The following is a 25,074-nucleotide window of genomic DNA, read 5'->3' as shown; positions in this document are numbered from 1 at the left end:
CTCATTACTATCAGAGATCTGCTTCTTCTTTACGTGTCGTCAGACAGTGACACATTTATCAGATTGGACTGGCACAGTGAAAAATCACAGATGGTCACACAGTTACAATACAGGTGTGATATTGCCACGTGGGTTCCTTGGTGGAGCACCAATGTCACACAAAGGACAGTCAGCTTACAGTTTCTAATGCAACAACGGTTTAAGTCTACACATAGAAGTGTTCGATGGTGCACTCTTCTTTTAAATCTTAACTACAGGCATTCACTTTCTCATCCTGACTTTGTTGCACACTGAAGGCGACATTTTGCAAGACACTTAATTTCACTGTGTAGAGACAAGACATCAGCAATCTACCCATACAGGAAGTTATTTAGTGAGAATTAAAGTGCAAAAAACATAAGTTGGACAATCATCAGCTAGGCTACAGCAAGTTCTGCCTCAGTTGAACTGGAGACTTTTCAGGAAGAACACTTATTGATTGAAAGTGTGAGGTGACTCCTTGCTCTGTAACATTCAAGGAGTTTTATTTCCAGTGTCATTCAGATTCGAATGGCTCAGAGATCTTAGCTTGTCCTCTGTCATACTTGGTCAAGTATAGAGAGGGATGCAGCTTCACATTCAGGACCGATTGTCCTATATTCTTAGCGAGACATCATACGTACAAACTCTGTGGAAAGAGAGAGGGAGAATGACGAAATGCAGGAATGGCACCACACTCTACAGAATACCTTATATGAGCAGCATGTGAAAGTTTCTTTACCTTCAAAGTCAACAAGCCCATCCCCGTTCAAGTCAACATCCCTCAGGATATCTTCTACTTCCTTTAGACCCACCTGGAAAATAAATGATGGCAGCAGTTAGTGGAGCACCACACACAGTTGGAATCCATACAAGAACAATCTAAAGACTGATGTATGATCCAAATCTTACCTGTTGACCCAACAGCTTCCTCATTGCGTCTCGGAGCTCCGACGTGCTTATGGCACCATCTCCATTAGTGTCAAACTTAGAGAGAAAAGCAGAGGAACAAGAAAAAACACGGAAAAGTGAATATAAAAATCTCACAACATAAGCAGACCAACAGCCAGATTCTAAATCTCAATCCAAAAACTCTTACCTCTCTGAAGGCTTCTTTCAACTCTTTTATTCCAATCATGTCTGCAGTTTCGGCGAGGAGTTTTGGGCCCATCAACTCTACAAAATCCTCAAAATCAACATGACCTCCCACTTAGAAAAAAGAGATTTTGGCACACATAAAATCGCTGTAGACTTTCAAACTACCATTCACACATGGCATACAGTCTCATTATGTGTATGACATATAAACACACAACACAATGAAGTCCTTACAGTTCATGTTTATCTGTTGGCTCAGTTCTATCAGCTCCATTTCAGTGGGCATGTAACCCATGGTTCTCATACAGTTTCCAAGGTCTTTACAGCTGATGAAACCGTCCTTGTCCTTGTCAAACTCTTTAAAAGCATCCCGCAACTCTGTTGAGCAATGAGAAAAATGTTATTTGGCACAGAGATAGTATTTTATTTCTCTCATTTTAAAGCATGTTATTTTTCACATGGGCTATAAATATATACATATCCCCACATCCTAAAAAAAATATTATTTTATTTCTTTTATGATGTTTTCACTGTAAAACTCTTTAACAAGCATGTCTTGTTTAATCATCTTAAAATTCATTTCGTTTTTCTCATCATAACTTCAATAAAGAAAGAGAGAATATTAAAGAAAGAGAAGCTTACCATCCATTTCCTCTGGCCGCAGCTCTCTGTCCTATTAAACAAAAACAAGTAATTACTAGTCCGCACAAAAGCGACCCATCAAATAGGCAGTCATCATGATCAACACACACTTCTTGTATATACTCTCCACACAAACATACCACTGGCCACGCTGTGACTTGAGTGCTCATAAGCAAATCAGCGATCCTCTCTATAACAATCCTCAGCCTTACTCTTGAACCTTGAAACTATCTCACATCTTGATGACAAAACCACCGAGTATAAATAGGCCGATCCCTATCAAGCACGGCTGGGAACCATAACCCCCGAGTTCACAGAAGAATGTGACTGCTTCTATTTTTTTCAGCGCTTGCTTACAATGAACGCAACCTTTAAAGGACAGAGAGAGAGAGAGACATAGACATATGCCAGAACTCTCAGGGGTTAACGGCAGGAGCAGTGAGAAGTTTAAACACAACACTGAGTGTTGACGTCAGGCCCAAAGAAGAGCTGTCTGACCGGAACCACTGTCATAAAAAAACACAAGAGGAACAAGAGCTCAAGGAAACATAAAAAGCCAGTCCGACACACAACATCAGCCCTCTCTCCTACAATCCATCACTTGCACTGACACCATCATCATCCCTTACACTGGCAGTATCGTCATTATTATCATCACTTACACTGACAGTAAGGCCCAGGAATGATCAGTTTACTCATGTGAGTGTGCCACAACCTCCATTACTGTGCTGTTTGTCATCTCAATGAAAAATAGCACACGCAGTTCATCTTGCACTCTCTACTTATTGTTGTCAAAGTGAATTGTGTCTATAACTGAATAACAGAAAATATGTTGTTAAAACCTTCTGATCAAAGTACAGGTTTATATGTCAATCAGCAGTCTGTGTGATATAACATTAATGTATTTGAATTGATTAATTTAGGGGCAAACTGTTCCTAAATGAATCATATTGAAATGTGTTATTATCTAAAGCAGTGGTTCCCAACCTCCCAAAAATGGTCACAAAATGTATCTAATGGATCACAAAATGATAAACAGGAGATGTTTTTGTTTTTTTATCTAAAAAAAAAAATCTATTAAACTAATGGACATCACTCTTGCAGTCAGGGGCTACAAGTAGACACTGGTTCGTTTGAAGGAGTCACAAATCCACAAGGTTGGAATTAATGAGTCACAAACGAAATCAATGTTGCTGCATTCATGTACATCCCATTTATGCACAAGCTCCATGCGCTTCTTCTAGTAATTTAGGGGCTTTCAGGCTCAGTCATATTCCCAGCAGACAGCTTGCCAGTAACAAGGAGGAGGAGTGGAAATAGGACAACATGATGATGGAAAATAGTTGGAAGGGTCTCTGCAAACTTGTGAGAATAATTATGACAGCATCTCATTTGTCAAGATTAGAAATTATATCCAGGTTAGCTTGAGTACAGTCAGAAGCAGATAAATGTTTGCAGATGTTTGCGTGTGTCCAGACTTACGTACAGCCAGCCTGCACTGGGCCACGCCTCTACTCAGGAAGACACAGGTTTGCCCAAGTATGTTGCTCACAAGAACGTAGTTTTGTGTCATGGAAACAATGGACTCCTGATAAGGCCCAAGATACCCTGTCTGGCCAATCTCCTCACAGGACAGCACCCCTCTGAATCTCCTCTCAGCATCCTGGAGCATCTTTGCAGAGGGGTGCAGGTAGGGGGGCAGAGACAGCATTAGAGATCCGTAGCAGCTTCGGAGCAGAATGGAGTAAAGATTCAAGTTGAGAGACTATGTGTGACAGTGCATGTAGACTCTCTGTACTCTATATAAGACAGAATTAACTTCCCTGTAAAAGTATTACATGTGTGTGTTGTACAAGTATATAAGAGAACGAACGTATCTCTAAAACATGGAAACATAGCAGGAAGGTAAATACAACAATAAAACGGCATGCTGCCAACTTTCCACTCAGCCTTCATAACAGTTTACTCGCCATGCTGTATGGACTGACACCTCACACCTATACACTGTCACAGGAACAGTAAACACACTCAGAAGCAGAGAATAGACAAGCTTCAGCACAAGGAAAAAGGCTACATGTCAAGTCATGTTTATTTATATAGCACATTTCATACGACAGGTGTAAATTCAATGTGCTGATCTTGAAAGATATAAACACATTAGGACACATTCCTTTCAGTGCTTTCTGGAAAACAGTATTCCAAAAGTCAGCCAGAAGTGTAAAGCCGTTAATCCAACATGAGATTAACAAAATGCACTTCAGTGAAAACTACAGTAACCAACAGTATAAAAACCCAACAAAGAACAATGTGAAAGAAAACTTCTACCTTCATATTCTAGTCTGTTATATTACTATGTAGTTGAGTTTAGTATAACCATGAAACATGCTGAGGTTTTTTGTAAAGGCATGTCCCACAAAAACACTTTTCTTGTTCTATAGACACAATTTTCTGAGGTTATCACAGCTATGCAAACCATATAGGATACACTTCTGAAAATGTGTCCAGTTTCAGTTTCAAATGCGCCACAAATTCCACCAAACAGGATAACACAGGGTGCAAAAGCACATGACACATAAGACAATCTTACCGTTCTGAGAGGCGAGTCTAAGCAGTTGCCCATACCAAAGGAGAAAAGAGGCACTAAATAGGACCATGAGGGCTTTTTCTCCGTTATATTTGCAGTTTGGGCTTTGAAAACTCTGGTTTCAGCAAGACCCATGAAGACTGGGGTGCTAACCTGAGCCTAGCTGATTAAAAAAAGACCAAACAAAAACACAACAATGAACTGCACTTTACTGCACTACCAGTAGTAAATGAAAGTACTAATGGTAAGACAGCCGATGACACGTGAAAGAGGAGAGAGAGAGAGAGAGAGAGAGAGAGAGAGAGAGAGAGAGAGAGAGAGAAATAAGAGTGAGGGTGAGAAACGGAGGTAGTGGCCCAAGGAGGGACACAGAATTATGCCTATTAAAGGAAAAGCGGGTGATCCACTGTCTGCAAGATATTTCATCCACCTGTCACACTGACCAAACTGTTATTATAGTCAGTGAACAACACAGTCAATTCCACACAGATTTCACAGACACCACACATACTGTTAGAATATGCGAGAGAAATGGGTTGACGGGTACCAGCTTTCCTACAGGAAAATACAGTATTTAACAAAGCTGCAGCTGACAAACAACCTTTGCTCTATGGTCACACATTGCGAGGTGTTTGCAAGCTCTGGAAATCTGTACCAGGCGCATTTTTACAAGAACACTTTGTATGCAGCGGGCTATTTCCAGTATTGCTGTCCTCCTCACCTGCACTCTCCCTCTCAAGTGCGAGACTAATTTGACAATCAGCAACCGTAAGATTGGACTTTTATTCATATATTGCATGTCTTTGCTCCTGTGTTCTTGCAGAGACCACCCCCACAACCCCATGTATCATCCCCCTGCCCTCTGCATGCAAAGACAAGGTCGCTCTGACCTACAGAAGCCACATGGCACCATCAAGAAACACACAAAGGCTGCGAGCTGTCACAATGAAATGTGTACATATATTTATGGATCTCTCTATGTGTAAGATGGAAAGCTATCCAAATCAGAATACGAAAAGTGTCTAATAAAGTCATCTCTTTGTTATAACTGAAAACTACCCTTCCCTTGATAGTTAACACATGTATTTCCATTGTTATCTGTCAACCTGCAGCCACACATGCTAAAAATCCTGTTTACTTTGAACTTATTGTTCAGACAGTATGCCAAAGGCAGTGTGTGTATCTCTCAAACCATGCATTACATTTCTGTCTGTCTCATCAAAGACCTTTTTCAGGTCACGCTAATGTTTTCACAAAGCTGCTCGCAGACTGACTCACAGGTTATTTGTAGAATAGGCTTTCATACTATAAGTGCTAGAAGATGTTTTCTGTTCAAGCCCCAACGGATGATCTCTGTGTTCCCGTTCTGAGCCTATTTTACGGCTGAGAGCTTCCTGATTCTGCAACATACGTAAATCACCCCGTGGTTCACAATCTGATCAGAATCCAAACAACCCTACAAGGAAGCAAACAAAAACTCTGACTTCCATGGAACAGACTGGATAAGTGCTCTTGTAAACAGCATATCATTAGGGATTTAAGCAGTAATATAAATATAAAAACGAATTGCTTTCACAGTCCAAATTATTCAAAACCACACCACGGATAAGAATCCAAGCGGATTAAGCTGAACTCTTGTCTTTGATATAAATAGATATGTTGCTCAAAATAGAGCCTCCATCAGCAGCGGGAACATCAGAGCGACTTCCTTCAAAACACAACAAACAGGGTCTGATTAAATGATGCAGGGACAGGAATCGTCTTTGGCCAAATATACATCAGCACATCAGAGATTTCCACCTCTTTGTACCAGAGCATTTTATCTGCCCCGCACAATCCACTTCAATAAGAAAGGTCTGCCTGATTGAGAAGGTCTGTAGGAGGTAGCGCTGTATTTACAAATTACATAAGAAATGAATGTGTAGAAGCTTCCCCCCCCCCTCTCTATAGTCAGTCCAGTGAGGACAGTGTTTGCAGACTGCATCACAGCACATTAGCGTGTATTGATTGTAAACAGGACTTTCAGTGAGGCCAAAAGCCACAGTTAACCACTTCATATCTGTGTGGAGAAATGCCAAAAAAACTAAACAAAGCATCTTTTGCTCTGCATCATGGCAAATGAAAGAAGATGATGCTTTTAGATGAAGCCTGCAGTAGTAGACATGCTAATGTGTTGTCATCGATCCAAATTGAGTTATAAAACCAAAATTTCCTTTGGAGAGCCAGCCTTCAATTAGTCAAATCCCTTCCAATAAGCCCGATCAATTAAGTTCTACATAAATTGGGTTTGGCATGTCACAGCAGGTCAGATGCATCAAAATGTTTAAGAGCATCCCTGCATCTCACACACTTTAAATAAATAGTAGAGTACTAACTAATTGGCCAACTGTGGAGTTAATCCAGAAAAGAGTGTGCTTTATTGATTCATAATTTATAATCATGTTCCTATATATTTCAGGGCCTTACCTGCCCAAACAGTGAATTAAGGATAGTGCGTAAATTGATGTCGGATCCAAAAGAAGCAGCACTGGACCTCCGGGAACGGCGTGAAGACCTGCTGGACAGCGGAACCAAGGAGCAAGAGGACGGGGATGGACTGCTGACCTGACCGCCACTGTTGGCCGAGCTGGCCCCCTTGTGGCCCCGCGGTTCACAGAGAGGAGCTCTGTCGTCGTTGCTGTCCGACAGAGAGGGCACCCTGGGGACCGGGCGGCTGAGCGTGGTGTGACAGCGACGAGGATGTTCAGATTCAGGTGGTCCTCCTGCTTGGGGTGGACGATCCTGGTCCCGGTTGTGCTTCCTGCGGTGGTGGTGCCGGTGTGTGGGTTTGGATGACCTGCAGCGCTCTTTCACTCCTCGGCCCGCCTCGCCGTTTGCCTCCGGCGGGTCGGGAACTTCGCTGTGAGGTGCATGTGACTTGGACTTGACCCGAGCGGCTGCATTATCGCTGTCAGGGCTGCCGATGAGAGAAGGGTGACAAAGGGGTCTCCGGGCACTGATGTCGCACTCGGCAGACCAGAAAGACTCCTCGGCGTTGCTGCTGCTCCGGAGTGCAGCGGGACGGTGGTGATGCTGGTGCTGGTGCTGATGCTGACTTCTCCGGCTTTCTGCTGAGCGTTCGGGGAGGTGTGTCGGTCTCCTCACCGCCGAGGATGATTTCAGTAAGGAGGTCTTTGATTCAGATTTTGGAAAGGATGAGCTCATTGCTGCGGATCTAGTCTCGTCTGTGTCGGTGGGTTGATCATCGACATCATCAACATCATCATCAACATCTTCCAGCAGATCCCTTCCCGCTGTAGACTTACATTTCACCACCTGGTTGCTGTGCGGGAGCGCGACCGGAGCGCGCGCAGGCAACGTACAGAAGGGCACACACGTCGCTGCGGAGCGCGTCACCTTTTCATTGATGTGAATGCAGGTCTTTGGCATTAAGGTAGTGACGTGGGTGTAGACGGTGATGTTCCAGTGGTCTGCAAAACTTTCCCATGGATAAGACAGATCATAGAGGCTGTAAAAATTACACACTAAGACCACAAGATTTTGACTCATAAGAAACTCAGATTCATGAATCTGGAGAATTGAATGGTAAGCTATGAGCTGAAAATGTGGACACAACATCATACAAAAACTAATGGAATCAGTTAATCCCTGCAGCAATTAGCCCTACACACACTGTTTGTATTGTCTTTCAATAGTCTCAATGTCTGTAATACTTTATGTCTTCCTCTGTTGCATAATGTTGCATTTATGTTTTATCAAAAAGGATACTATCATTGTAAATGCTGATTTTTTGAGACTTTGAGCAAGGAGTTAATTCAACTTTATTATGATACTGTTGATATAGTTTGTGTGGTTGTAGCCAAAGTTTATTGTTATATGATAGTCTATTTAAAAGTGTATCTGTCTTAAAATATCAGGAAACCTCCATACTGTGCTCTATTACATTTAATTATAACATAAACAACAATAAAGCAATACAAAAAACACCAATTTATGTTTCATTTAACAGATGTTCATGTTGTTGTATCCACCCAAATTATACCATTCTTCACTTTGTTTGGAGCTCATAGGAACCCATCAGCTACACTTAAGAGACATATACATTCATTATATTTCTGCAACCTTGTTAAATATTGTTCAAAGAATAACAATGACAATATATACTAGCCTATATGTAGGTGGTCAACTTCACACTGCTCTCCTCTCCCAACATGCTGCAATCTAACCCTAACCTTAAGCCAATATTTCAAAAACACATAGATCTACACTTCCACCTCTGCTGTAATTAGTGTAGGCCTCCTGGGCAATAATTTAATAACTTCTTTTATTCTGGCACTAAACCAATCTGATGATGGAAGTAATTATGGTATCAACCTCAGATGAATATGCATTTCCACCCACCATATAGGCCCCAGATGTGGTAGCACTTATCGATCCTTTAGGGAAACTCACATGTGAGCAGAAGAAGTAAAGATTTTTCCAGTTAAGGATGCTGTTAAGTGTTGGAGTCTGTGAAGATGTGGGACTGAATATTAACCCATATGTTTTATATTCTTTACAAGAGGCCATTCTCTTAGTAGGATGAGTAATGACTCTGTCACTGGTTTCATATCCTCTAAAAAGTGCAGCTCTGACAGGAAATAACTGCTGTTGCAATGAGAAACCAGAGCCACCCTCTGCCAACACTACACAACTGCATCTGACTGAAGAGAGGAGACACAAGTTATATAGCCCCTCTACCTTATACTCTGGATGTAATCAATACTATGACATTTCCTCTCTACCACCACACAATTCAACTAGTTATGTTTTAATGAGTATTATAATTTTAGAAAGAAGTGGGATGTGTGACTACTTCAATGAATGAATGTCTCTCCATTCTGATTGTGATATCTGTGCAAAAGTGACACTTCTGACACCAGCTGGTTAAATAAGATACTTGACCATTTATTAAATGTACAGAAATACTGTTCAAAATCCACACAAGAATGTGTTTAAGGACAAATCCTTAATCCAAGTGTAAACAAAATGGTTGCCCCATCATAGACTGTAAAGCAAATGCTTTTGGAATGACAGTTCTCATACTCTGAAGTGGATTAACAGCACTCTTGATTTGACACCTAATTATGGACAGCTCAATGTGAGTGTCATGATCATACTTTTGTAAACATTCAAATTGAACCGATGGGTATCTTGAATTGCGATGGACCGGTAAAGCTGCTTAAGATTACTTTTCACTTGCAACAATTTGCACCCTTTTAAACTGTGTGCACCCATGAAATGCTGCTGTAGAATTAAGGATTGTGGCTTTAATAACAGAGTTTGTAACCATATGGCGTTGCAAAAAGAAAAAAGAAAAAAAATCCATCACAAAACAACAGAGATAGTACTTCATAAACATTTTACAGAATCTACAAATTGAATCTATCAAATTGTTTTCATGGTTGGACCGGAGAATGAAATGCAATCACTGTACCTGTAAATCAAGACAACACAATAGTTATAGCATTGAAGACAATCATTTCAAAACAGTTCATTTTTTTGTGTGTTTTTTTTTATCTCAACTCTATTTACAGAAATACAAACCTGATATCAAATACATCCAAATTACAAGAGTTTAGTAAATTACCAAAAACGCTTTGTCTCCATTGTTACAGCACAGGCAGACTCACACAATTTGAGCTAAAAATGTGCTTATCTAACCTTGTCTTGTGAAAGCAGGATTGATTTTCAAACGGGAGCACAATAAACTACCACACCAGCAGGAGTCATGACAGAGGCATTAAACATTCATGTCACGGTTGACATTGGACCTCTGTTATCAAAGCATATATAGATGAATAAGTTATGTGATCGCTTGATAAATTATAAGCATGAGAACATTTCTTGGTAACACTTTATGACACTGTTGAAGCACTGACAGTAGTGCATTAGTTTAGATATCAGTTTATAGTTTCAAGTTGAGTCAGGATGTCATGTCAAGTCCTGATCGTGCATCCTGTAAGTTTTTTTCTGCATTTGCTGATTTAATCATTTAGTCATAATGACGATAAAGTGCAATACATATTAGTGTTATCTTGCCTGGTGTGTTTATTAGAAGCTTTTGAACAGTAGTCCTATAATATAATAAGTCCTGTAACCGTCAGCTTTATGTAAAATGATGACGAGTATTACAGTCAGTAACAATGTGTCACCATTCACAGCCTCCAGTCATTCATTCAAAACTCAAACAATCTAAAGTTTGTCCTATATTTGAAAGTGTGTGTTCTTGTAAAGGTGGTAATGAAAAAATGTGCAAACACACAGACTAAAACAATCATCTCTTTAGTTTGAATCAAAAATTGAATTGTAAATGTGACTGGATATGTTGAGTAATGAAAAATGTTGAATGATTAAATTTCTTAGCCCTTGTGGAAATGTTGGTGTTCTACTTAGTGTAAAAAGAATTAGTCATATGCCACCAATGCTTTACACAAACGTGTTGTGTCTCTTCTAATGCCTGGGAGGAGTTTTGGGGCCGATAAATGATTTTATTTCATAAACACTTAATAGAGTATGTCACTCTGCTATGAAAAGACCTACATACGCTGTGAAACATTAACAGCTAGATATATATTATTATCTGACTCGCTGAGAGTAATTTACCATGTCTGTACTTTGCCCTGCTCTCTATCAGCTGATTGAGTTTGAACCAAAATAAATAAGAGATATGAGTTGTACATTGCAGTTTAACAATATTCACTCCAAATTTGGCCCAAAATTACAGAGAAAAAGAGAACTACATAATAAGATGTGTTGTTTTTTAAGCTACAACATATATTTGATGGTTATTTTTAGTGTCTGGTCATATATTTATGTAAATGCACCTCCATCAAACATTCAATGACTCTAGATAAAATAAGTGCAAGAAATAAGCTTTCCCTGCCATGGTATTAATATATATTAATAGATGTCTGCATGAACAATTGTGCACCTACTCAGTTTTTAAAAATGGCACAATAAGTACTTCTGAGTGTGACTGTGTTGATAAAAGAGGCCCAATGTTTGGTCAGCTGCTAATAAAGAGAGATATGAGACGGAGAATATGTACACAGTGAATGTGAGAGCTGGTCTGGAGGCAGAAAAAAAAAAGAGTTGCTCCCCAATCCTACAAACACTTTCCTAAACGCCATCTGTTTCTTGCTTGGACATCTCTCACACCTATTTCCCCTCTTTCTCCTCTAAGCGGCCTGGGGTAAAAATGTAGTCCAAGGCTTGTCTTTCAGCAGCGGCCACATTGGGGTGCCAGAGGTCCACCATGAAGACCACCCTGGGGCCGTCCTCTGCGCCACCTACACACACACACACACACACACACAGAAAGAGGAAAAATCAACAACTCCATTTTATCCTGATTTTAAACCGATCCTCCTCCTTGAAAAGTGGCTCTTTTCATTTTTTCATTTTTCCTCAGGAAATAAAAAAAAAAGAAATCTGGGATTATACCATTTTAGGTCAATCCTCTTTCGAGAAATAAATAAACAGACTCAACTTTAATCCCTTCTTACCCTCGTGGAAGGCCCTGTGGAGGAAGGAGTCGTCAAAAAGCAGACAGCTGCCCTCAGACCAGCACTGTGGCTCTCCTCCAACTACAAGCTCGCAGGAAGGGGGCACTCTAAGACCTGCCAGAGAACAATAAGTCTGTGTGTCATTATGGGGCTTCATAAATTCAAGGCACTTTAAATCATTTTCTATTGCTAACTTAACTCCCAGGTGGCATATCCCAGACTAAATGTTCTTAGAGTGTCCAGTATCGTTACAGTTTGCTGTTTAAAGAGCATCTCACAAAAGATCCTGCCCACACAACAGTAAACACCACTATTTATAGCCATCTCACAGGGTGCAGTTGGAAATAGAATCAAAGCTCAGGAGCTGCGGAAACAATAAAAGATTATAATATAAACCAGTAAATTTCAAATGTGCCGTCATGACCTGAGAGGATTCAGCTTGTCAGTCTGAACACAACAGCAGCTGATTTCACAGGATTGTTCCTCCTGTCTGATTAAAGATGCTTATTACTGAAATCGTCTGCTGCTGAGTTCCAGCGAATACATGCTGAGCCTCAGACATCACATGGCTGAATCATTTTCAGCTCACTAAACAGTTCACTCTCTTACCCAGGTGGCAGCGCAGCCTGACATTTGTTGGACCGTAATGCTCGGTGATCAGAGCCCCGGGAGTCAGCACGGAGAAGCAGGCGTTTCCAAACACGTTGTTGGCGATGAAGGTGCGCAGCTGGCCCAGCACCCTCCACGCCCGAGGACACCTTCTTACATTAAGAACCAGGGGGGTTCCTTGGTTGACCAGGTAGTAGGTCCACCACTGCCCACGGGGAGTGCTGTTGGCTTTCCACCCGGGTGGGAGGGAAGAGCCGCTGCGGGCGGGGGGTTGGTGGTAGATGCTCTCAAACTCAGCCAGAAGGGCGGGGAAGCTCTGTTCCAGCAGCTCCACATCGTGTCTCTGCACTTCTCTGGAGAAAAAAGGGGCTGACGGTAGGTCGGGGAGGAAGAACACCTCCGGCCGCTGGATGGTGGGTCTGCTGTTAAGGTATCGACCCTGGTCACGGACTCCTTTATGCACCCTGCCCATACCTGACCAGGTGTAGCGTTTGGCGTAATCCTGCAAGCTGTGATAGAGCCTCTGGTTCAGACTCTCTCCAGCGCTGGTGCAGCGGAAGCATTCGGAGGACTGGCAGAAAGTGAAGCCGTTCTGCTCCTCTAACATTGACCCATGCTTTCCTTTACCCCTGCCACGGCAGTCTGAACTCATGAAGCCTCCCACCACCCCTCCAATCCGGCTTGGCCCGGTCAGATACCTCCCACGCAAAGGGCTGGAGCCGTGTTCTCGGCCCACCCTGTAACAATACCACATAAACAGCAGCAGCACACACATGGCTATGGCAAAAGCACAGATCTCACACTCCCTTATAGACTGCATCCCTCCAGCCACCATCTCCCTCACGCTTTCTAGTGACCACTCCATCTAGGCTCGTTTCTAGATTGCTGAATCTGATGGGGAGGGGTGGGGGTGTGTGTGTGTGGAGGAAGTGCTGATGAAAGACCAGTTAACACGTCTTTCCCTGATCGTGACTGAAAGGGGCCTTGAACCACACACAGGGTGTTAGCGAGTCTAGTGTCAAGCAGCTCTTATTGCCCCCACCGATGTAAACAGTCTGCTGATTTGATCTGACACTCTCAGTCTCCAGCCCTAACATTTCAGCACTAGGCAACGAGGGATGGTTTCTCTTTGCATGATGTCTGGCTGTGCGGTATTTGTGCTGCTCCCTCTCTCGTCCTCCCAGACAAATGCAGACAGACACTGCGCCTTGGGGTTATCTGTTCTCTGAAAAACAAAGCAGAAAGAGAGAAAGAAGAATGAGGAGATAGGAGGATGCTGCCATTGATATTAATGACCGAAACTGTCTTTACTGTAGATGTGTGTGCACGCCAAATGATTAATTAATCTGATGCAGATCTCATTACAAGTACAGCTTTGTGTCTGTGAAACATCTCTTCCTCCTCCTCCTCAGAGTTTGACAGAAAATACCCATCCTGTATGCATTGCATGGAAAACACACCTGCTGAAACTCACCCACACACTGTGGACTTCAAAATGACTGCACCCCATACACACAAACACACACATGCACACACACACACACACACACACACCCACCCACACAGAAATACACTTTGATAACAAGACAATTTGGATTCAGGTTTCCACACACTCCTGTACTGCACTGTACAAAACCATGAGTCATGGGCACATTGCTGAATTTAACACAAATCTGTCTTTTGTATTTTTGCGCACCACGCACACACTAAACACTGAATTATGTAAAAGTAAACAGTGTTGATACCCACCCCCCAATTATAATTGGCATTCATAGGTTGCTCAGCAGGAGCTGCAGAAATGGATCCTCGGGGGGAGGGAGGGGGCGAGCTGTAAATCTGTGTAATCGTATGCTGCTTCAGTTTTTTAAAAAAAAGGATTACATGAGTATGATTATATAATGATAATGGACCAATAGCCAAAAACGCGAGGAGTGCAATGCGTCAACTGTGATCAGAACTCCACGATGCTCTCTCACCAAAAATGGTCGGGTAATCCTGCTCCATTAGATCCTCCCCTACATCCTGTCTGACAGCATCAAGACGCCCCCACATCCCCCACACACTCCCGCTGCTTTTAGGACAAGGCTGGCTCTGATCATCAAACCCAATCATGAAGCCATGGAATATAAAACACACACACCCTGCCCTTTTCCCCCTCCACTAATACTCCACTGTTTCCATGTCATCTGGCCACTAGAGCTGCTGCCACCAGGGCCAAAGGCTGCTATACAAAACTGATGACCAAAATACTGGTGTGCTGTAACGTTCAATAAGCAAAGATCGCTTGATTCCATTGTCTTAGCTCAGTGGATGTGTGGTGCGTTGATTCGTGCACAGGTTTGCATCCATACCTACTCAACATTCATGACTGTGGCCAGTGGAGATGAGAGGCGCACAGGTGTTTCTCCAGGCGAAGCTGCGCACCACTGCAGTGCACAAGGTAGACGGATATCACTCGGCAACATTATAGGAAATATCTCCCAAATGCACAAAAGAAGTCCTAACTGGAAGTAAGGCCCATTGTATGCTAGAAAAAAAACACGAAAGCTGTCCTACCGACGGTTTGACTCCCTGCCTGTCTGTCTGTGGTGGACAGCAGCGACGGATAGGCTTCTGGTAATATTGTTGTAAATACTGAAGCTCCACCAGGGAAGCCACCCAGGGTCAAGTCACAGATAATGCGCAACAAGACATCCGGGTGCATCATTCAAAATAAATGTCTCCACCACTCCAAACTCCACCCATCTCCATGCAGGGAGTGCAGCGCAACATCTATACATGACAAAAACAATACAAATTCATCTAAGTTAGTATCATTACTTTCCAAGTAATAATAAAAAAAAGTATACCGATTTTTAAAGGGTTACTCCACTGATTTTCCGTGTGAAGTCCAGTTTACTCGTCTTAGATGTATAATGTAGTTTGTTGCCTTATGGGAAATGTAGGATCCAGCGTGTTTGAAGCTTGACTAGGGATAATAGCTAGGATTTTTCGGGCTCTGCTGCTTCGATATCATTCCTCTTAGATGTCAAACTTTATGGAAGTGCAATACTTAAACCAGATAAAACAGGAAATTTGAATGGATGTCAACATGCTTTAGGAAAAATTCAAATGTTCACAATTTTATAGTCAGACATAACAATTAATCTGCCAACAGAGGAGGCACGTTAATCAACAATGAAAAGAATAATTTCTTGCAGCTCTATCGTATTCACAGAATAGCTAAACAATGTTTTTTTTCCAAGCATACAATGATGAATGCATTTACTTTGAAGGTACAGTTGCCTTATATCCGCTATTGCTCTGATAATCTCCACCAACTTGACTCAGCTGACAGCCTCCCTCTTCCGTATGCCTGATGGCCCGTCGACGTCTGTATGATCTGGCTGCAGACTGCATTACCCAAGATGCACTGCAACAGGTGAGGATTGCAGCCATGGAGCAGTAGTTTGATGGTGATAAGAATATGTCAACTGCAACAGTTAAAACTGTTAAAAACTTTTCTCTAATGAGTCCAATTGCAGATCTCACTCTTGGGCCCCTTCGCCCTTCCCATGACTGGTCATCACCCAGTGGTTCTTAAACTTTTTCACGTCAAGGACGCCTTAACTGACACAAATTTTAGTTAAGGCGTCCTTGACGTGAAAAAGTTTAAGAACCCCTGGATGATCTGTGAAAATTTTTGCTTTTAGATGTTTTATTGCAAAAAGTGTATGAAACCCACGACCAAAAAAGTAATACATTATGTCATTGTCTTACTTAGGTATGGGATTATAATATAAAATAAATGACTGGCCTTCGTGATGGGGATCCCTTGGTACCCCCTCAAGGACCACTTTGAGAACCACTGCCAAATGTCCTTTTGGCTTTTCCTGGAACAAGAAAAGAGCAAGCAGCCTATAACGACACCACATAACAACAATGACAGTACCAGCTGTGGTTTTATGTTTAACATGCTCTGTCAGGTCTGTAAGGATCCTCACCATTCTTTGGTTTATTTAACTCCAGTAGCTACAGTTGCACTTTAACCGCAGCTTAACCCAACAGGAGACTAACAAACCAGTTTATAGTGCAAACTGACGCAGTGGCAAATATAAAAACACATTACAGTCGAAATAAGTATTTCTTAAGAGCTTCAAGAGTAACAATACTGTCCATGTCTCAGCTAATGTATATTTCAAATTACAAGCTTCTTGGCCCTTGTTATGAGGAGTTGATTTTAAGTGTGTTATCTGGAACTATTCCCAGATTCCTCTCATATCTGGAAGATGGAATTGATGTAAAGTGACCCTTTTCTCAGACAGTAGCGTACTCACTCCTGGAAATACTTATTCTTTGCGTGCCTTTGTCTATTGAGTCAAAGATCTGGTGATACAAACATGTACAAGCACGTTGTGTCGTCATGTGTCCCTTAGTTCCTTGTAAATTCCAGTGAAGTCACTATCTACACCCTCAGCCTGCCACCATCTGCCATCTGTCACCTGTCTTACGTGAGTTGGTTCGTGGGCATATAATAAAAACACATTTGATATGAAACCTCCTCAGGCATGACTCTATAGCTGTTTCACAAGTTTTTTCCTCCACAGCTTGAGCTTCAGGCGGGGGTGGAGCCACATTCTCCAGCACGCCCTTTCTGATGGGGTCAACTAGGCTCCCAGTTATCCAGTCAGTCAAATTATTTCAGAAGAGATATCCTCAGATGAAAGTTTAATGATCCAATCGGAGGTCTAGTATCAGCCATGGCAAGGTCAAAGGCGAGGGTGTATACTTGTTGCGCACTGATGCTGCTGTGTGTAGTTGCTATAATTGTGTGCAGTGCTTTATTTGCGAAAACTTCACCCAAGTGTCCCGATGACACTTTCTCAAGCGCTGCAGTGGCCGCAGACTCTGGGACATGTTCAGATATTGGAAGGTGAGTGGCATTTGATCTTTTGCTTTGACTACACAAATATCTCCATTTGCTCTGGATAATAGGCTTATGTGATTATTACGTTAGGGAAACTTCACATTACGCACAATACAGACTTAAAAGCAGTCTTCTTTGCACTTTCTAAAACTTTCTTAGTGGTTACGCTACACAATACTATTCATATTTTAATCGTAAATAACTCAGTAGTAAATAGCAGCTCAAATTCTAACAAATGTGGTTACTTAGATACTGGTTTTAATACTGTTAAACACTTAATGAGGCTAATTTCTATAAAACATTCCACGAACAAGGACATTGGCTGTAAATGCTTTGCATAAGACCAGCATATGCAAAACATAGTTTAAATATGCTATTTACCTGCTTGGCAAGCGCAGGCATCATGAGGAAAAGAGATAGACATGGATAGTGATGAGTGTGAAATCTTTCAGGAACATCCTTCAAAGAGGGGGCTCAGCAGTAGATGGCGCCATTGCTGCGCTGCTTTGCACCTCCGTCATGAACCCGCAGAGTATGGGCGTCGGAGGGGGGTCCATATTCACAGTGATGGACAGCTCTGGTAACAGCCACATACATTCATTTATTCAGCTCTCTTATACAGCAGAACTAACGAGTGTCCTGCATGCTGGAAAGACAAAGTTGATTGGTGATGTCTCCTCTTTTCAAAAGGCAAAGTCAAAATCATCAACTCCAGAGAGACCGTCCCCAAGAAATTTCAATCTGACCTGCTCGAGTCATGTCCAAAGACGTTCCAGCTCGTGTCAGGTACTGCTCAGCCATATTAGGTCATTCTGATTCTTTGTAATTGAATTATTTCTTGTTTTTCTTGCTCTGCCTGTTGCGTAAAGTGTCAGGGTAACTAGGTTAAGGTTCTGCAACATAATGCAGGAAGAAGGTAAGCCTAGACATTTTTCTCTTCACTTAAGACATTCTCATAAGACCTCTGACCTTTGAGGAATTCAGTCTAGTTCAAGACCGAAGAATGTTATTTACCACATAAGAACACAAAGTTGATAGATTTATCAACCGGTCGTTTTTCAGTGTATATTGCTGCATATACTATCAGCCCTTTCTTGGACATTCACATGTCTTTGTTTCTTCATTGTTGATGTTCCCATGCAGTAAGTGTGTGAGTGTATACACACACTGGGGGCCCAACAGTCCTGTCATAAGAAGTGGCCATAAGCTGCTCTCCTCAGAGCCAAGACCACATACAGTGAAAAAGCAGTCCTAAACCAACCATTAATCTTATTGCAACATGTTCTTGTTTCTGTAAGCCTATAAATAGTCATCTACAGCAACAGGAGAGTACTATCTGTAACTCATATAATCAAAATGTTATCTGTCTGGCAAAACCATTGCATATTCTACAATGTAGGTCAAATAAACGTATGAACAGAGCAAAGCTAAACACATTTGTAATAACTGATAAAGTTATTGGCCCATGAATAAAATTCTATTCAAATTGAAAATATCTTAATCATTACATACTTATTGTGATACGTTATGTTGGTAGAGGTAGCAATACAATGACGTCAAAATACTCCAGAGATAAATCAATCCTGCATTGAAAACCCCAATTAACTATAGAAGTATTATCACCTAAATGTACTTTAAGCATCAAAAGTAAAAAATACTCTTGGGCACTCTGCTTGACATACTATCATATATTATATTATCAGTAGACTGTAATAATAGTCATATAGTAATCTCAGTAATAAATAGTAGACACTGTTTTTGTAAGAGGTCATAAACCAAACAGGTTGGGAGCAACTGGTTTAATCTTGAATAACATGTAAGGAAAGAAAAAAGTACAATCATTTTATCCCTTATATGCACCTCAAAACTGTACTTACATTCAGAACATGACTATATATAGTTAGATTCTTTCCACCACTGACCTAACTGTCCATCCCTCCAGGTAGCCAATGGATTGGGGTCCCGGGAGAAATTCGAGGTTATGAACAGGCACACAGACTGTACGGGAAGTTGCCCTGGCACACCCTCTTCGAGCCGACCATCAAGCTCGCCAGAGAAGGGTTCCCTATACCTCAAATCCAAGGGCGATACATCCCGTATATAGATACAAACATGACTCAGCCACTTCGGTATGAATGAAATCCACAAAAAAAACAAAGCATGTCTGCATTTGCGTTATTTTTTATTGTACTTTGTATTTGTTCTCTAGTAAGCTGTATTCAGATAGGCACGGGAACTTGCTGAAGACTGGTGATATCGTTAAATTCGAGAAACTGGCCGACACGTTGGAGAAAATTGCAAATCAAGGGGCAGATGCTTTCTACACTGGGGAAATAGCAGAAGACTTAATCCGTGACATACAGGAGGCAGGTATTGTCTGACGAGTTTCATCATGCTCTCTTTTCCCAACCATTTTATTGCCCTGCCTGGCACAATGATCTAATTACAAAAGAACAAATCAATTCAGTCTGTAAAGCACTGCAGTGATCACTCACATACTCTAGCGTGAGCTGCCTGGATCCATTAAAAGTCTTGATTATGTAGAGCTGAAATGCATTCTGCTCAGTTTTGCTTAGTAGAACCATTTGTTTGTTTCAGGAGGAACACTCACGGTACAGGACCTGGAATCATTCAGAGTTACAGTGACTGATGCGTGGGTTGTTCCTTTGGGAGACTACCAGATGTACATACCCCCACCCCCTGCAGGAGGCACCATCCTCAGCCTCATCCTTAACATCATGAAAGGTTCCTGTTGTACACAGTCTACAGAGCTGCTGCTCATCTACGCTTTCAAATCACATTCTGAAGCTTGTTAGCTGTGTTGCTTTTGCATTTGTTGAGCAGATCCATCCCAAATGAATTCTATAGGTGGTTGTTGCATATGAGTTTTTTACTTAAAAAAGGAGACGGTGTGAATGTATGAGTGTCTGTGTTTCATGTAGCATGAATCCAGATCAATCTCTGAAAGTGGAGCACACTAAGAATGGAACATTTAAAAAATGAGCAAATGTTTTATTTACAGGATACGACCTGAATGCGGAATCTCTGACAGTTGAACAAAAGGCGCTGGCTTATCACCGCTATGTTGAAGCTTTTAAGTTTGCCAATGGACTAAAGAAACACATCCGAGATCCACAGTTCAGCTCAAGTGAAGTAAGTTTTACAGTGAATACTCTGACTGTATATCAGCAACAATCAAAGGATAGTTTTCAGTCTCAACTTGTATATATTGTCATTATGTTTAAGTAGTTAAGGTAGTTGGCTTATAACAGTCACTGCCAATCAATTAAGAAACTAAAATACTATTTCAGTGGTGAAACAATCTTCAGATATAGACAAAAACGTGTTCCATTACATTGCAAACAAAGAACTATAAATAAAATAAGCCACACAAAAGATTCCCCTCCTGAAACTTAACTCAATTTTTTGTGTGACCATTCATCCAAAAAACCTCATTAAAAATTGAGGATATTTTACTAAATAGTGTAGCCATTAAATCATCATATAATTAGCAATAAAGCATCAGTCTCATGTAAATCATGAAGCAAACAGAGTCATTTCCCTCCAGGGAGAGCAGTAAACCTGCCTGTTTCTATAGTTAATGGTAATGTACCTGAAAATAACTGCACGCTTTGACTTCTGGATATATTCTGCTTCACACTGCCGTTGTTATTCATCATGCAATATGCTCTTAATTTCGGTTAATACCAAACATCAACAGACCATCTTTCTTTGTACATCAGGTACAGGTTTGCAGCAGGTATATGAATATTACACTGTAATCAGTTCTGAAAAATAAAAGGAGAGTTAATCATACAAAACAAGGACATCACCTCACTAATCCAGTGGTGTCCATGCTCATTTCCAGTCAAATCAGCTCACATTTATGTCTGACTTTTAGAGTTTCCCTTTCCATATTCCCACTAATACTATGTTGTTACTGTAAAAAGTTGCCAACAGTATTAATTGTTTATGATGCTTTTGTCAGAGGCCAGTAAATGGTTTGACTACAAGAAAAGTAACTTTGAGTAAAGGTTTATGCATCTTCTCATTTTTTATGCTTTTGATGCTGTTGTGACCCCACAGTTGCTGTCAATTAAACCTAAAATCTTAAATATTTCACTGATTAGCTGGACTGATGTTCTGAGATCTTCACGTTCAAATAAATGCGTTATGTTACTGGACTTGACTGCAGCTATTCCCCTCAAATGTTTATTCATAGTCATATATGCTATTCAAATAAAGAAAAGGTGCTATATTTAAAATAAATCAGAGAAAACAGGAGTTTGAGAGGCAGATAAAAAGCAGGTCATGGTCTGGGATTGAAAGAGGTAAAATGTTTCCTAGCTAACTAGAAAAATGAAATTTTATTTTTCCTTTACCTTTCATATTTGTTTTTCTTTGATGCATGTTTTACTTTGAAATGCTTTGTTCTTCTTACAGATTGTAAAGAATTTCACAGAGGAGAGCTTTGCCAGCCACATCAGGAGCTTGATCAGCAGTGACAAGACTCACGATCTCCAGTATTACAACATCACCCCATACCTGGACAGCATGGGCACCACACACGTGTCTGTGCTGGCAGACGACGGATCCGCTGTGTCTGTCACCAGCACCATCAACCACATGTCAGTACGGTTTTACTTCACAGTGAGAAACCAACCATTTATTGTTATGAGAGTAGATGACTGAAAAAGATTTTATTTTGAGAAGAAGCAACAAAATCATAGATTTAAGAAGCTGTTATATGTGTTATTTATCCATTTCTCCAGTTTATGACCAAGTGCATTGGTGTTAGACGTATTATAATTAAGATTCAGGTCATTTGATGTATTTTCCTCACAGATTTGGCTCAAAAGTCATGTCTCAGAGAACTGGAGTCATCCTCAACAATGAGCTGTCTGACTTCTGTGGAAGAGTTGAAAGCATCTCTCCTGGTAATCACAACTCAATGTATTGTATATTGTATATTGTATTATTATATACAATGCATATTTTCTGTTTTTATTTAACTATATTTAGATACAGGTGATGTTATGGCTATGTCTTTTCTTTCAGATTCACAGAGTAACTTCCTGATTTAATCAGGGCTGCTGATTCACATTCATTAATGTACAGTATGTATTGATGGCCAAGAGGAAGTAGCTACATGGGAGCGGAGAACTGCACCCATTTTATATGTATTGTACACCCTCTCATTCCTGGTGGTTTTGCAAGTTGCAAGTTATCCACTGTTACAGGGTTAAATACCTTTACTTTAGTAGTATGCGCTGCAGGGTGGGAGAGAACACAGCTGATTAACTGTATCTGAAACCTCAGAATTGACATTCTGTATTTGTGGTGGTACTGTGGGTGGATATCAAACAAAGATTATGTTACCTCCTATGACATGTTTGAGTTTACTGATTTCTTCTTAGCCATGCTAGCAGCATTGCTATGGATGGTTTTCACAGTTAGGACTGTCGTGAAATTGTGTATGCATTGGCCCAGTGGATGAACTCTACTGACTTTGGTACTTTTGCTCTGGTGCCACCTTGAATAGTCATGCAGGCATTTCATAAAAGTAACAATACTTTTATGAAATGCCTGCATGACTATTGGATGGTTTGCCATGAAGTCTGATATGGTCAACGTTAGGCTTGTTTCACGCCTGCATTTTAGCATTGTCACTGTCAGCATGTTAGCATCCTGATTTTAGCATTTTTACTTAAAGCACAACTGTGCTGAAATACAACTTCACAGAGCTGCGAGCATGGCTGCAGACTTGTAGTCTTGTTTCTGATGGGATATGAGACCTTGAAAAGTAGATCCTTAGTTTAGTAACGTTTCAGTAGTTCAAAAATGATGAAAAAACACTTCTATACTGTTGAAGCACAATTGGTATAAAATAAATAGCCCTGATTTTGATTGATTAATGTGGCCCTTTATTGAGAGTTCGGCATTCATAGTTTAAATTGGGGGATGAATATAATATAGAGAGGATGAAACACATGTACCTTCAGTGCTCACTACTGTATGATGTCAGCTGTTGAACAAAGGTAAAGGTACGTGTCAGTTTTGAACGAATGCTCTTCGCCCTCCGATGCACAGCTGCTGTTCACAGCATTCAGAAGTGCTCAGCTGATTGCATTTAAAATAATTTTCTACTTGTTCCTCTCACACTGATGAGTCTGAATGCTAGTCGTCTATCCTGTCAGTCAAAGCTTTTGTCTTGCTCGTAGGGGAGCAGCCTCCCTCCTCCATGACTCCCGCTGTCCTGAAGTCTCAGACGAAGACGTTGGTGATTGGATCGACTGGAGGGAGTATGATCACGACTGGGATGGCCTCAGTACGTGTCCATGGCAATCACACTAAGTGCCATTAAGATAAATTGCTGCAGACTAATGCCCTCACTGTTGTCATAGCAAGTGCTGTCTTTGTGAGTGTCTACCATGTGTGCCGTAATCCATTCTGTAATCATTACTTTCCCATCTGGCAGATTGCAGCGTATTGTTCTGTTTCTCTTCCAGGCACTCATGAACCACCTTTGGTTTGGGAAGAGCCTCAAGGAGGCAATTGCTTCTCCAATTGTTTTTGTTGACTCTGAAAACACATTGAAGTTTGAACCTAACTTTGATGAGGTAAAACACTGCATCATGCATTTCTTTGGTGAAGTAACACATTTTACTGTATCCCACCTGAGTCTTCTCTCCTCTTTACCTTCAGAATGTAATCAAGGCTCTGGAAGCTCTGGGACACACACGTGGACAAGCAAGGCATTTCTACAATGTGGTCAACGCTGTGGAGAAGGAGGATGGCTGTATCTGTGCCGTGTCTGATGCCAGGAAAATGGGCAAAGCAGCTGGATACTGAGACCAGGAGTCGGTGACATTGGTTCCAATGTTTCTTTCTGCAGCCTGAAAACCAGATAACATGCAACCGATCATGTTTGTTCTGCTGGACAATGATTGAACAAGACGCTGAAAAACAGGTCTGTTCTGCTCAACACATGTAGCGGTTAAATGTGTGGCCTTTGAACAGAGCTGCCTGTAATGGTGACATGATGGATTTTACAGTTCAAGAGGAAACAACTGCTCCTTTCTGTGACTGTATCTGACCTCCTGTGACCCTTTTGTTCAGCTTGTTTGTACACTCTTTTAAAAAAAAAATCTCTCAAGCCATATCCCCCATTTTTGCATCTTTCTGTTGTGAAATAGGGGACAATGCATTCCTTTTTTCACATGATACATGTGACTTGATGTGTGTATTTACCTTAATATGTGATAGCAGGCTACTTCACACTGTCTCATTAAGTTAATAACTTGTTCTTATTTGGTGTTATCTGGCATTCATACTCTCAGTACTGGAATTCTTCTTTCACCTTTATTATATGAGCTCTTTTAGCACTGATTAATAAATATACAGTGAGTGAAATACGTATTATATTTATAATACACAAATAAAATATATCCTTATTTTAACATGCTTCATCTACTATAACAAATGTTCAGGCATATTGATACATCCTAAAAGCTGCTTTACAGGATGCAAATCTCTAATAAATGTGTTAACTCCTTTAAAGAGCAATAATCAAAAATTGGCCAATACCAGTTTAGTTTTTGAAATACGACTTATGGATTTCACAATGTGTGCCATCCTTGAATAGTATTTACTCCATTTAACACATAAGA

The 25,074-nt window shown here is 41.0% G+C and overlaps 3 protein-coding genes across 3 annotated transcripts; 1 reads left to right on the top strand and 2 right to left on the bottom strand.

The window, feature by feature from the left end:
- Nucleotides 1–503: 503 nt before the first annotated feature.
- On the bottom strand, nucleotides 504–7,546 carry cabp1a (calcium binding protein 1a). The gene is made up of 7 exons (XM_053325957.1): nucleotides 6,809–7,546; nucleotides 1,759–1,789; nucleotides 1,351–1,494; nucleotides 1,118–1,227; nucleotides 931–1,005; nucleotides 761–833; nucleotides 504–667 (listed from the first exon to the last, which is right to left on the bottom strand). The coding sequence occupies exons 1-7, from the start codon at nucleotides 7,544–7,546 to the stop codon at nucleotides 642–644; spliced, it is 1,197 nt and encodes a 398-aa protein (XP_053181932.1). The 3' UTR covers nucleotides 504–641.
- Nucleotides 7,547–9,287: 1,741 nt separating this feature from the next.
- asphd2 (aspartate beta-hydroxylase domain containing 2) lies at nucleotides 9,288–15,079 on the bottom strand. The gene is made up of 4 exons (XM_053325959.1): nucleotides 14,850–15,079; nucleotides 12,499–13,723; nucleotides 11,890–12,003; nucleotides 9,288–11,673 (listed from the first exon to the last, which is right to left on the bottom strand). Exons 2-4 carry the CDS (start codon nucleotides 13,361–13,363, stop codon nucleotides 11,543–11,545), a joined length of 1,110 nt encoding a protein of 369 aa, XP_053181934.1. The 5' UTR covers nucleotides 13,364–13,723; nucleotides 14,850–15,079; the 3' UTR covers nucleotides 9,288–11,542.
- Nucleotides 15,080–17,237: 2,158 nt separating this feature from the next.
- ggt5a (gamma-glutamyltransferase 5a) lies at nucleotides 17,238–24,555 on the top strand. The gene is made up of 12 exons (XM_053325956.1): nucleotides 17,238–17,410; nucleotides 17,857–17,984; nucleotides 18,095–18,190; nucleotides 19,347–19,533; nucleotides 19,614–19,774; nucleotides 20,003–20,149; nucleotides 20,427–20,557; nucleotides 21,848–22,032; nucleotides 22,250–22,341; nucleotides 23,626–23,732; nucleotides 23,914–24,024; nucleotides 24,110–24,555. Exons 1-12 carry the CDS (start codon nucleotides 17,238–17,240, stop codon nucleotides 24,254–24,256), a joined length of 1,665 nt encoding a protein of 554 aa, XP_053181931.1. The 3' UTR covers nucleotides 24,257–24,555.
- The last annotated feature ends 519 nt before the right edge of the window (nucleotides 24,556–25,074 follow it).

The sequence above is a fragment of the Scomber japonicus genome, chromosome 9 (genome assembly GCF_027409825.1).
Source record: "Scomber japonicus isolate fScoJap1 chromosome 9, fScoJap1.pri, whole genome shotgun sequence".
NCBI lineage: Eukaryota > Metazoa > Chordata > Actinopteri > Scombriformes > Scombridae > Scomber > Scomber japonicus.
This window is presented reverse-complemented; position numbering and strand designations above follow the sequence as displayed.

What these genes read in the sequence shown, in the direction of transcription:
- cabp1a (XM_053325957.1), bottom strand. Translation starts at nt 7,546, where the DNA reads ATGAGCTCATCCTTTCCAAAATCTGAATCAAAGACCTCCTTACTGAAA. An exon ending in CCAACAGATAAACATGAACT is followed by an intron (nt 1,228 to 1,350) that starts GTAAGGACTTCA and finishes CTTTTTTCTAAG; the next exon opens with TGGGAGGTCATGTTGATTTT. An exon ending in GGAAGCTGTTGGGTCAACAG is followed by an intron (nt 834 to 930) that starts GTAAGATTTGGA and finishes TTTATTTTCCAG; the next exon opens with GTGGGTCTAAAGGAAGTAGA.
- asphd2 (XM_053325959.1), bottom strand. Translation starts at nt 13,363, where the DNA reads ATGGAGTGGTCACTAGAAAGCGTGAGGGAGATGGTGGCTGGAGGGATG. An exon ending in CAGGCTGCGCTGCCACCTGG is followed by an intron (nt 12,004 to 12,498) that starts GTAAGAGAGTGA and finishes GTTCTCTGGCAG; the next exon opens with GTCTTAGAGTGCCCCCTTCC. An exon ending in CCACAGGGCCTTCCACGAGG is followed by an intron (nt 11,674 to 11,889) that starts GTAAGAAGGGAT and finishes GTGTGTGTGTAG; the next exon opens with GTGGCGCAGAGGACGGCCCC.
- ggt5a (XM_053325956.1), top strand. Translation starts at nt 17,238, where the DNA reads ATGGCAAGGTCAAAGGCGAGGGTGTATACTTGTTGCGCACTGATGCTG. An exon ending in AACATGACTCAGCCACTTCG is followed by an intron (nt 19,534 to 19,613) that starts GTATGAATGAAA and finishes TTTGTTCTCTAG; the next exon opens with TAAGCTGTATTCAGATAGGC. An exon ending in TTGAACCTAACTTTGATGAG is followed by an intron (nt 24,025 to 24,109) that starts GTAAAACACTGC and finishes CTTTACCTTCAG; the next exon opens with AATGTAATCAAGGCTCTGGA.